At 41.3% G+C, this 13,102-nt stretch overlaps 1 protein-coding gene and 1 long non-coding RNA gene across 3 annotated transcripts in view; both read left to right on the top strand.

Moving 5' to 3' along the window:
- The first annotated feature begins 23 nt into the window (after positions 1–23).
- On the top strand, positions 24–547 carry LOC122201425. The gene is made up of 2 exons (XR_006194142.1): positions 24–131; positions 320–547. It is a non-coding gene; the product is annotated as an uncharacterized LOC122201425 (long non-coding RNA).
- An 881-nt stretch (positions 548–1,428) lies between these two features.
- The window catches only part of SESN3 (sestrin 3), a 73,233-nt gene continuing 61,559 nt past the window's right edge, over positions 1,429–13,102 (top strand). For both annotated transcript variants that reach the window (XM_042907285.1, XM_042907287.1), the window contains exon 1: positions 1,429–1,769. In XM_042907285.1, coding sequence (XP_042763219.1) covers positions 1,692–1,769 — 78 coding nt within the window. In that variant the 5' untranslated portion in view covers positions 1,429–1,691. The remainder of the gene's footprint in view (positions 1,770–13,102) is intronic.

The raw sequence follows: 13,102 nt of genomic DNA on the forward strand, positions 1-13,102 counted from the left end.
AGTCCTGTGTGGTCACGGCCAAGGCCGGGTGGGGAGCCTGGGCTCCAGTGAGCACGGAGCTCCGCGCCAGTGGGTGAAGCAAGTTGTCTCCGGGGCCCAGAGGACACCCGTGAGGACCCGGCACCAATCAGGTTCTCGCTTGGCGCCTGCCTTTGTTCTCACTGGGGAGCAGGTTTCCGGGCGTCTTGCGTCGGGAACCCGCATTCGACCCGCACGCGCGTTCCTGGCCTCCTCAAGAGACCTGGCTCCCCCCTTCGCCTGTTCCCCCTCGCTCTGCCAGCCAGAGCGTTCCCCATTTACATGTGGCTTCTCTCCCTAGAGCGTGGACGCCAAAATCCTGACTCACCATTTTTAGCTTTGGAAGAGGCAAGTCCAGCCCGATAGTTTACAGACGATTTGTTCTTCCTTCCAAACCTTCCTTCCAAGCCAAGGCTCTATGCTCTGCATGTTTCTGATCAACTGCCCCAGAAAGGGCTGTTAGGTGAAAGGATAACCCTGTTTCTTTGGCCTTTTCGTGCTGGACGAATAAAGGAACTTTCATTGCTGAGAGGACTGCGAGAAGGTGTTTCAGAGGGAGGAGGAAACCGCTAAACCAGAGGTTTTGCGTCTTTCTCCCCCTACCTCGATTAATGGTGTAAATCTAGCTCAAACATCTACCTCTACCCCCAGCCCAAGCCTTAGGTAATGGGTCTTTTGCAAAACAAGGCTCAAGATAAATGATGCATAAAGTTCTTTGAGATCCCTGGGTGCCAAGTGCTACGTGACTGCAGTCTTCTTTACAGCTAAGCTAAGATTTTGGCTGGGAGAAAGCCTACCAACTGTCCTAACAATGTGAACGTTTTAGCGACCGCCCCTCTCCCGTCCCCAACATCTCTCAAGAAACCAGGAAATATTTAGCTCAGTTTTAGACCCTCTAGCGAGGCTCTAGCTCCCAGCTATTTATCTCACTCTCCTTACCATTTTTGCAGGGACCTAGAGAAGGGGGCGTGGCCAGTCTTCGGGGGCGGGGCTGGGCCTCCAGGGATAATTTGCATCCGACACACCCTCTTCCTCCTATTGGCGGACCGCACAAGCTGTATTCCCACCCACCCCACTACCTAACTAACCCGCCATCTCTCTTCAGTTCCAAGCCTCGGAGATAAACTTAACTTGCCCGGAGATTCAAGGCGTCCTCGGCGTCTGTGATTGGCCGGCGCAGCTCCCAACCGGGCTCTAGTTGCTCATTGGCTGCGGGCTAGCGGCCCAGGGGCGTGGCCGGGGCTGTCCGAATGGCGGGAGGGGGCGGTACCGGAGCGTGGAGGTGGTGAAGGTGGTGGGGAGGCGGGGGCGGGGCCGCACTGAGGCGCTGCGGCGGCGGCGGAGGCGGCGGCAGCGGTGGCGGCTGCTCGTCCTAGCCTGGCGGGGGCGGGGGTCTGGAGGATGGGGGCGGGAGGAACAACGGGCCGGTGAGGAGCAGCCGCCGCCGTCTCCGCCGGCGCTTCGGCAGCCGCCGCGGTGGTCGCCTCGGTCAGCGCCGTTCACTCTCGGGCCGGCGCGTGCCATCCCGACATCTCGCCCGGGGGAGGCTGAGGCTGAAGCGCGGCCGGCGGCAGGGGGACGGTCCGGCCCCGGCCCCGCAGCGGCGCGGGCGGCCGCAGTGATACCCAGCCCCGGCCCGCCGTCCGTCTTCGCCCTCGGCGCCCGCAGCCAAGATGAACCGGGGCGGCAGCAGCCCGTCGGCCGCCGCCAACTACCTGCTCTGTACCAACTGCCGGAAAGTGCTGCGGAAGGTACGGGCTCGGCCTGGGGTCCAGCCCGAGAGGGGCGCTTCCTGGCCGGCGGGGCTCGGGCAGCTCGGCCCGGGGGCGCACTGTTGGGGCGAGGCTCAAAGCCATCCCGGGGCACCTTCCCCACGCCGAGACCGAAGAAGGGGGCGTGGGTTGAGGGTGGAGGTTTGCACTGCTGCTTTTTATCTCCGCCGGGACAGATGCTAGTCCCGAGGGGTTGGGGATTTTTTTTTTTTTCTTCCGATTTTCTTTTTGCTGCCGGTAGTCTTTTTCGGCTCACCTCCCTGCCTTGCCACCTCTGGCCTGCTCCGCGGGCGGAGGGAGGGGGGGAGCGGTTCGATCCTCCTCCCGGTGCTGTTGATGGAGGTCGGTGTGAAATCTGAACAGCCTGGTCTGGGCTTGAGGAACCTGGCTGCGTCTTTGCTGTGGCTAACTCTCGGCGGGGGTTGTTTTTGTTTATTCGGTCGCTTCTGCCTTCCTTGCCTGCTCTCCCTTAATACCCCCCCTTTTTACATTCTTTTGACGGTAGTCTTGTGTCTGTAGTTCAGTGTTGAAAGGAACTGGTAAAGCAGCTTGAACTTTATGCCCATGGGAAATGCTGTTCGACCTTACAGTTCCTTTGGGGTTGGGGGAGGAGGAGACGGAGGTGGACGTAGGTTATCACTCCTTAGCAGCACCCCCCCCCCACCCGCCGCCCCTTGTAGGTCCAGAAAAATCAGAAGTACAATCAGTTTATTGCTCCAGAGTGACTGATAGAAAGTTTACTCCGGAATTGTTTAGTTTACTTGGCTTAATCACTCCGTTGAGGGGTGGGGGAGGGGAGTGAAAAGATGTCGCTTTAGAGCGAGAAAAGCTTTTAATCAGACTTTAACAGCCTCCACTGGGTAATACTATGATCAGTTTATTTTTCTCCAAACTCTATTATTACATTTCATCAAGTGGAAACGTTAGTTGGGGTGCTTCTGTTTGTCCAGTACAAATGAATTAAAATTGCTGAGCTGTGCAAATACATCGGGACTGAAAGACTAGGGTGAATACGGCACCGTTTTTAGTCAATTTCCCCAAATACAGTTCAATTAGGATTGTTATTTATATATTAAAAATATAAAGAAAGCATGTAAGTAAGCAAGCTCAAATATTTGCGCTCTTTGTCCAAAAACTGTTTTTCTTCCTCTGTGGGTCAGGCCAAGTGCCAATCAAAGTTGTTTTTCAAGCCTCTTTTCCCTGCAGTAGGGCTGCTGCTCCCCCCCCCCCCCCCCACTATTTTATTTGAGATCATGAAGAAAGCAAAGAGATTTTAGATTTGAAGTTAATCGAACAGTTAAATATGCCTTAAATTGTGTTTATTGGATATGTTTCTCTTGAAACAGATTTTTATTAAATGTGCATGTTGAGTATGTGCAGTTATTTTTTTCCATAAACTCTGGGATCGAATTACAGTTGATACTTGCTCAGCTCATTGTAGGGCAGCTTGTGAGAAATGTAATGGATCAGAAGTGCAGATCAGCTTAGTTGAATGTTAACTCTTTCACTTCAGGGTTAGATGTCATGGGAACCTAGCTTTAAAAAAATTATTATTTGCTAACTTCAAAAGTGGTTAGTTATGTTTTTAACACGAAACAAATTGTTGAGACACATTTGCTTAAACACAAGCCTGGTTAAAATAACAGCTAGTTATTTTTTTTTTTTTTTTTGACTGAACAAGGAACTATATTGACTTTGACTTTTTTTTAATGCCTCTGGCAATTTGGTAGGCTAATAAATTTGTTTGGAGGTGATATTAGGCTTCAAAATCTAGTTTTTCTTTTAGGAGAACCATGGTTATGGATCCATCACACTTTGCTAGCATTCTTTATATTTTCCTCTTAGCTTTTGAGAAACTATTTCTATTTACCTAGAAAGAACATCCTCATTTCTAGTCATTATTAAAAGAAAGAGGTGTATGGAAAATGGATATTCACCATTTTCATATTTTATAATTGCTACGTACCTCTGCCAGTATTCCAGTTTTTAGTAACTCCAAGGTATTTAATATTGATTCATGCAGTAGCATGAAATAACTTTAGATGGAAATGGGATTGTTTGAGCCAGTTATGACATGACTTGGCAACATTTGTAGCTTTTAAAGAGTGCTATTCTTCAGTGCTCTTAAAAGAGATCAAGTGCTCAGCATTTTAAATTCTTTGTCATTCTAAAAATAGCATGGAAGAGTTTATTTCTAATAAAGAGATGATTTTCTTTTTGCTAGAAAGTATATGACTTTAAAATTCATCTGTAACTCTCAAAATGCGATTCTTTGAATTGATCTTGTGTTTTCTACTTAATAAAGTGTTCAGTGCTAACCAAGTGAGTCACAGCATACTGAATTTTAGTTCAGCGTAGTCCATAATGAGGAATGAAGCTCGGGTATATTACTCTTTGCTGTTATAATCCTCATTAATGATGGGGAAAGAGTCACCTTTTATGTGGCATGAAGCTATATCTTTATGTAGCTTAATCTGTTGCAATGTGTTGAGTTTGGGGGGAACTTCAAAAGGAACTGGATTCTTCAAATGGAATAACTTGGTTTATTTAACCCGATGTCTGAAAATTGAGCTGTATATTGTATGGGAGTCAACATTTATAATTAGAAGTGCCTTTACAATTTGGATTCAGTGCCATCAAAAGTAGAAACACTTTTTAAAATATTGAATATACCTAATTTGGTATCTTAGGTCAGGAACAACAATATATTTCCCAGATAGGAGAACAAATGAGCAAACAAAAAACTATCCTCACATCTATAACTCTATATAAAGTCTAACTTGCTCTGTTATCAGTGAAACAATTCAATAAAGCTTCTAATAAAAGAGGAATTGCTTCTACTTACTTTGGGAAAGTTAATGAGTTTTGAAGTGTCATACATTTTACTTGAAGAAATTCCAGTGACGCCTAGATAAATTTTAAAGCGAAGTACCAAACTGCATTAAGGTAGGTAACTGTCAGCCCACTCATTTTCTGATGAATAAAAGGGGGCATATGACAATGTTTTTTTGAGTATTGAGCAGCTCGTGCTACTGAGGTGAGTAAAACTGCATGTAAGTTGGAAGATTTAACATTTGAAAATTCTTCATGTGTTTAGGTAGTTCTAGTGATAGATCTTTATTGGTTATTACATTTTTCTGCTTTGTTTATATAACCACTTATTTTGACAGCTTTTGGTGGGTTTTTAAGTGAAAAGACTGAAAATAAAATGGGGACTATTAGATGGAACCGTATGAACCACTTTTATAATTAAAATTGTCAATTAATAGCAATTTTTTCAGGTCCAACCAATAGAATATAATTGCTTTGACTGATTTAGTAGCCCTAGTCTACCTCGGTTAATCTGGTTTCTTGCATATATATTTTTGATAAAAAAATAACAGTTTTTATTTTATCTTAACTGAACTAGGTGGAGATTAAGCAGTGAATTTATGACAGCAAACCATTATGCAGTGGTTTTCACACTGCTTTTCAGGGAGCCCTAAGAGGCGTCAGTGTTCATAAATGCATGAGTTGGATTACATTTTTCAGTACCTTTAAAATTATTTTTAAGTTAGAACTTAAAAATACAGCTACCCAAAAATATGTTTTCCCAAATTTTAACAAGTTGTTATAAAAGTTACCTTTTGTTCCAGGATTATTCTTGTGCAGGCCTTGAATTAAAACTTGTTCTGCTACCTTTGTACGTATTTGAACTTTTTTGTTAATGTGATATTGATAGGAAAGATTGTCATTGATTACGAAGGCTTTGGCCTTCAAAAAAAAAAAAAAATCCTTCCTGCACATACCTGTTCATACCTTTACTTGTGAGAACGCAAAGGTATTGTTATCAGTAGTTGTTACTTTATAGCTGAAGCATATTACAATCCATTGCTTTGTATGTTTATATGTTTCATAGTTCAGTTTCAATTGAAAGTTCATTGGTAAAAGGGATTCTGCTGCTTTCTCCCACCTCCCCACCACCCAATAAGTAAACTGCCGAAACATAACTGCTAAAGTAGTGATGCTGGGAGCCACAAGATGTACTCATAGGTAGGTCTTGTAATGTGGGGCAAATTAAATTCCTGGAAGGCTAGCTTCCTCTGCAAAATGTAGATAATCTCTACTTGACTTAGGGGTTGCTGCGTAGCTCAGGAGAGGTAATGTGCGTTCGAGTACTTTGTAAACCATAAAGTACGACTATGAATCTAAGAAAAACATGAGCCTATTTATGTTCCCAGAAGACTGTAGTTCTTTGTGAGTCGTGGCAGTCTATTTCAATACATACTGAGTGATTTGGTTAGTCTTCACCTTTCTGTCCTTTTTAATTATTGTCTATAAATGAGAAGTAAAGATATTCTGCAACATACTGATTTTTGATTTGCATATTTCTATTTGTACCTACCCCACCCCTCTTAAACAGAGCGAGCCGGTGAGCGCTGCTTTCATTTTTTCCAATAATTAAATAAAATGAAATTGCCTTTTGGGCACTTCAGCAGATGAGGGGAATTAGCATTTAGTTTGAAAAGGCTACGAGTCAGAGATGATCATATTTAATACAAGCTGGGGGAAATCCAGCTGGGTTAAGCAAAGAATGTTTAATAATTCTAATTTAGGAGAAGAGTTATGGGAGTAAAGGTGTCTTAGTCTTTTCATCTTCTCCCTTCTCCCTTTTTTTCCCTTTTGAAACTATTGGGTTGTAACTTCAGTTTGCCTAGACTTTCACAGTTTTTAGAGTGCTTTCACATGATGTCAGCTGTTTCTCACAAACAGAAAATTTAAGTGCCATGACCTCTGTCATAAAAAGTCCATTTCATTCTTAGAACTGCTTCTATAATAAAACTGTATTCTAATTGTCCCCTGCAGTATTGAAGCTGCCAGGGAGTGTCCTCACTGCCAGCCTCCGCCTCTGTGAGTGCCTGTAGGTCCCCACAAACTCTCCGTCTGACCACTCTTTTTATTCCTAGCAATGAATGTTGTCAGGCGTTCCTGAATTTTCAGGACCGCTTTTCGTATTTTGGAGCAAATATTTATCAATATCATGCCTGGGTAATAGAGCCATTAAAAGTGCAAGCTAGACGAATGGATTTTCCTATATGAGGGTATAGAAAGTTAAGTTTACTGATAGGGTTTCAGATCCCACATTGTAACTAACAAGGAGCTCTGCTTGTGGAGTTTTGGTGTGCTATCAAAGAAGACGACTCACAGTTAACTCTTTCATCTCTCAACTTCTTATCTGTGTCAGGCCAGATTTTCCTCACATACTTCAGTCAAAACATCGCAACAGATTGCATGCAGAATCAGCCATGAAATTCAGCTGTCTTATATTAAACAGACACTAAAGAGATTTGCACAAACGTAAATGTCACTCTGCTCGCTGTTTTTTTGTTTTGGAAAATAAAGTTATTTTCGTAAAAATACGTGCCTTATGTTAACATGTAATGGTTTTATTATTTTAAGGGAACTAACATTTAACATTTTCTCAGTTTTAACTTCTAATACAGTAAATATTGACAGTTATAACCCACACATCAACAAAAGCTGTTCGGCATTCTCAGTAATTTTTAAGAGTGAAGGAGTTCTGAGACCAAAACATTTGAGAACTGCTGAGTCAGAGTTCATATAAATGTATGGTACATATAAATGTAATTCTCAGGAGTCTATGGGGGAAAATAAGAGGCTGATACCACTGACAGAAAATGTGGATAAGGCCATCTCATCACCTCTATTTTGTGTGGGGATGACTTGCATATGCTGCCTGGCACCTTTTCAGTGACATTCTAAAAGCTTCTCTACTACCATAGTGAGACTGAGGCTGACTAGAAGTGATCTTTACTTTTTGTGGGCATCTGGTAGAAACCAGGGAGGGGGAAAACACACATCTCTGGCTCTGAAGGAATATTCTCCTAAGTTCTACACAATGACTGAAGAATGGTCAGATCCAAAGATTATGTCCATTGTGCTCTAATTGGTTTGTTTGGGGCTGAAAAGGAAAGAAAGGCTCTGAGTAGCCGGGTTAGCCTTTTTTTCTTGAAAGCTGAGACATGTGGGAGAAGCAACCAAAGAAGAGACAAGAAAGAATCAGAAAAGTATCAGTGCAGGCTGCTGATAACAAGCATGGGTAGAATAAAGGAATGAAAACCACCACTGTGGACAGAAGATAGGACGACCCTGAATGTAGGAGTTCCTAAATACTGCAATCCCCAAAGATATAGCGCATTTTGTATTTTGTGTGTAGGGGGTGCAGTTACCCTGTCCACACAAGCTATGGCAGACAATCTGTTCAATGTGGTCCCCAAGGCACCCGCATAAGGATCTATTTATCTGATTAGATCTGATGACACCTATAAATGACTACCAGTATCTGAACTGTCCTCGGATATCACGGGGGGGGGGGGGGGGGGGGGGGATGGGGGAGGAGGTGGGATTCACCATATATAGTAAATACACAGCAAAGCCAAAATGTTTAGTCCTGTGTCCCACAGTTACATTAAACAAAGAAGTACATGTGGTATAAACTGTTTAAAAATACATATCGCATACCATCAAAATCTATAGTTAACATGTAGAATTCCTGCTTGTCTTTGGAAATTCTTCTTCAAAACTCTTAGGAGGTCTCAAAAGTGTTTCCTAATCTTTAAACCGTTTTCCTTCTATCTCAAGACTGCCATGCTGTCCATTTATCACACTTCACACGTTAAATTATGATGAACAATTTACATAGATCTTTCTGCTACTAGGTTGCCTGTTCTTTGGGATCTGGTTAATAGAAAGTTTATTTTTAGCAAAGTAGAATTTTGATTTAAAGATCTATTATTCTTATAACTACTGGCGGTGTACCTATATTGGATACATACAATCTGATAAAATGAAGACTTTTCTCTTTTTCCAAGAGATGTTTGATATTTGTCTGATATATCTGTTCTTTGTGGTCATATTTTGTTCTATTTATGAAGAACACATTGAGAAGTTCAGAACAAAGATGATTTTAGTGATAAAATCATCTTTGCAACCACGGAAATGTTTCAATGAAGTATCTACTTTTTGTAAGAGGTTCTTTTTTTTTCTTTTTTTTTTTTAATGTTTTTATTTATTTTTGAGACAGAGAGAGACAGAGCATGAGCAGGGGAGGGGCAGAGAGAGAGGGAGACACAGAATCTGAAGCAGGCTCCAGCAGCAGGCTCCAGGCTCTGAGCTGTCAGCACAGAGCCCGACGCGGGGCTCGAACTCACAGAGTGTGAGATCACGACCTGGCTGAAGTTGGACACTTAACCGACTGAGCCACCCAGGCGCCCCTGTAGGGAGTTCTGATAGGGAGCACACACATCAGTTCACTAAGAGGGTCAGGACACTGATGTTAGCTATTGGTCCTTCTGAGAAACATAAAATGTCCATTGCTTTCATATGGACACCTGTTCTGTCTCCTGGAATGTGCTAGTGTTTTATAAGGGATGGCTGTTTTGGAGTACTTAGGACATACCTTCAAACTTACAACATTCTTTGTAGGCCACCTCCTAAGGTTCTTTCCACATATTATCCTGGCTGAGGCTTTTCCTCTTCTACTTCCCCCAAGTCCTCTATTTTGGAAATCTCCCAAGCCAGCTGTGATCTTCTTGGCCAGCACGCACTCCCTTGGTAACTGAACCAGAGAATTGGTCCTAGGCCTGGACTGCCCCTTAGTTAGCCTTCACTTTTCAGATCCACCCAAAAGTGAGTCACTTGCTGGTCCGTGGGCCAGGTTATTGACTGCCTCCTGAGGGGCACCTCAGTATTATCGGATATTTAATGGTGGGTCGACATTTTGTTGCTCAAAGCTTCTAATAAGGAGTAACAGGCATTCTACCTTACATTTCATGAAGAATATATTGAACATACCAAATATACATAAGTATGACCAAGTATAAAAATGGCTGATTTAGGGCCATATTCTTTCTTGCACCAGAGATTTCTTAAGGTATAAAATACATATTTGAGTAAGACTTAACTTTTTTTCCTAAGTAATAGCAACTTGTAATGGAGGCATATGTTCTCATTTCTAGATAACATTTTATTCTTACCTCTGCCTTATCGCAAAGACGAAACTAGTCACCAGAAGAAATGAAATCTCTCTTTCTAGTAGCTAGAGGCTGAATATTGAGAAGACTGAAATTGACCTCATGGCTAACTACAGCTGGATTTTGTGGAAGATCATAGTAATTATCTGAGATCGTAACTCTTAGTTTTGAAATGCATTTTATAAACTCAACGATACTAGCTGCTTTTGAATACCGCCTGTGTGCCATAGGCTGCTAAATATCGAAACCCTGCATATGTATCCTATTCAATCATCACAATGAACCTATAAAGAATTATTACTCACATTTTATGGATGAAGAGATTAGGGCTCAGAGAGCTTTAGTGACTCGGTTAAGATCATAGTACCAAAACAGGTCTAACTCCAAAGCCTGGCTCATTATACAGGTATAAGCACCGCATTTCCTTACATTCCACGTTTTCTTTATGTGAACGACCCGTACAAGACATAAAATTAATGAAACTTAACAGGACTTGATTACTTAAGAGATTAATAAGAGTGATTTCAAATTCAGATATTTTCTACTAGTTTATTTTTACATTAGAAATGCAAATTTCTCTGAAAGATTAAATTGATTGAGAAATAAATTGAAGTTCTCATTGACAGTTTTGCCCTATCTGGTTAGCTCTCTTCTCTCTATAAATCTGTTGTTAATTATCTTACCAGTCTTCCTAATCCCAGGATACATTTTTCCTAATTTTCCAGCAAACTGTGACCTATTTCTTTAGCCAATTAGTCATTCATTAGTTCGGTAACATCGATTCACTCAGTACTGTTGAAATATCTGACAAGGGACACTGTCTAAAAATATTTTAAGTGTTTTGTCTTTTGAATAGGACCCCTAAGAAATGTTCTCAGCTTTTGGTAATCTCTTTGGGTAAAAAAGAGTTATTTATGAAGATAAGAGATCATGTGAATGCGCATTTCCACCATTCATTTTGGCTTTCTGTGGTAAGGCAAAAATGATGGTAAAAGGAAACAAAGAGCCCCTGGGACTGCTGTCCTTCCACTGGCTTCCCCACCTGCATTCTGTGTTCTACGTCCACAGAAGACTTACAGAAGAGTTTCCAGTCTTACCAAAGGTGTATGTTAGGGAGAAGAGTTTGTGGGAAGATGGCAGTTCTGCTATTCATGAAATAGAACTCTTGAGAGTTTTCCATAGCAACACAAAAAGATTCCTAGTTAAGCACTATGAATATTACAGGTATACTCAATAGGCGTTTACTGATTATCTTGGAAACCTAGCCACTAGGTGGAACATTGTTTCCAAGGGAAAATACACTCCAAAATCTGAGTAACTGCTTCACTGGAGGCTTCCCTAACTTTGGTATGCTTAACACTAAAAAAAGGGTAAGTGATTTTGACAAAAAAAATAGTTTTTAGTATGTTCATTCTGGGAATATGTTTGGTCATTGTGTCTAATTCTGTTAATGCATCTCTATCCAATAGAAAATTCTGTTAATGCAGCTCTATCCAATATTCACGTAACGATTGAAAAGAAGGGGATAAAAATTGGGTGATAATCAGGTGTTGGGATAACCAAGGGCCCAGCATCAGGCTGGCTTATCCTTCGGTGCTTTGTGTTTACTAAGGCTCTGCCCCAGCTTGGTGCATTTTAAGCTGGGTGGCATATTTTTTACTACCCATTTTGTCTTTAAGGTAATATAAATGAAAATCAATTTTATTTTATTTTTATTATTTTTTTAAAGTCTATTTATTTTGAGAGAGAGAGCATGAGCAGGGGAGAGAGAGAGAAGGAGAGAGAGAATCCCAAGCAGGCTCCGCACTGTCAGCACAGAGCCAGATGTGGGTCTCAAACCCACAAACGGTGAGATCATGACCTGAGCCAAAACCAAGAGTTGGGCACTTAACCAACTGAACAACCCAGGTGCCCCAAGAAAATCAAAATAAATCCTCAGCCAGTTTCCTTTTTATATGAAGCTAGGAATTTAACTTGCATATCTTATTGTTTGGGGTATAAAACGATAAAGAAAACAAACCCAGCCAATTTACTTCACCAAAAGAGAATTAAAACAAAAATCACCTAAGCTAATGGTACCTTAGCACTAAACCCCAAGTAATATTCAAATTCTTTTATTTTACATAAACATTTTTGTGTATTAGTTGAAATTAGTGAATTCTCAGGTGGGGTAAAGAATATTTGTTGTAGTCTTAGTTTTTGAAATACAGTATGACCTGTATAGTTAATAATCTTCTAAGATACTGTTTTGTATTATGTAACTATTAAGATAACTACAAGGTCTAGGTTTTAATATTCTTGAGGCAAAGTGCATGGTTGAACACCCAAGATTAGCATGAATTTGCAAGTGTTCTTTTATGCAAGAGAACTACTTAGTATTTAGTGCCCTTAGAGTGAGGGACAGTACATGTTTAGGTAAATAAGAATGTAGAAACAATTCCCTCTTTTGGTAAAAATATATACATTGCCCTTTTATGCTTATTCTACATCTCAATGTTATTACCCCTTCATGGCCTTCATACTCTTAAGGAGTCAAGGAATGTAAAGGCTGTTAGCATTTATAAACCACTTGCATACTATATGAATGTCTGTTATATTTATTAATTCAGCTCCTACCTCTTAGGTACTGAACTCACCGACAGCAAGGACATCAGGGCTCTTGCCTAAGCAGTGTAATTAGTTGCAGCATACATCTGGATCTCATAAAGAGAACTTCAAGATTATGCTCCTCATTTGACAGATGGTATAGAACAGTGTTTGGCAGATTTTTTTTTTTTTTCTGTAAAGGACTAGCTAGTAAACAGTTTAGGTTTGCGAGCCTAAAGTAAGGCCTAAGTAGTTGTGTGACAGCTACTCAGCTCTGTCCCAGTGTTGCGAGAGCAATAGATAACCCATTACAGAATGGATGGTTTTGTACCAATAAAACTTTGTTTATGGACACTCTAATTTTAACTTTATATTATTTTCACATGTCATGAATATTCTTTTGTGGGTTTTTTTTTCAATTATTTAAAAATGTAAAACCCAGGCAGTACAAAAAGAGACAGCGGGCTGGGTTTAGCCCGCAGGCTAGCTTGCTGACCTCCAGGTGTAAAAGACGGCGCAAGGAATTTGGCATCTTCTGAGTTGTGCCAGCTCATGCTAACATAGGTAATATGTAATAGGTAATAGTACCTGTTAAAAAAAATGTCTGTGTCATTCTAACTGTATAAAACTAATCAAATGCCACTCTGTAATAAACACTGCATTTATAAAAACATCTAATTGGAATGACCTATT

This window comes from Panthera leo, chromosome D1 (genome assembly GCF_018350215.1).
Source record: "Panthera leo isolate Ple1 chromosome D1, P.leo_Ple1_pat1.1, whole genome shotgun sequence".
NCBI classification, from domain to species: domain Eukaryota; kingdom Metazoa; phylum Chordata; class Mammalia; order Carnivora; family Felidae; genus Panthera; species Panthera leo.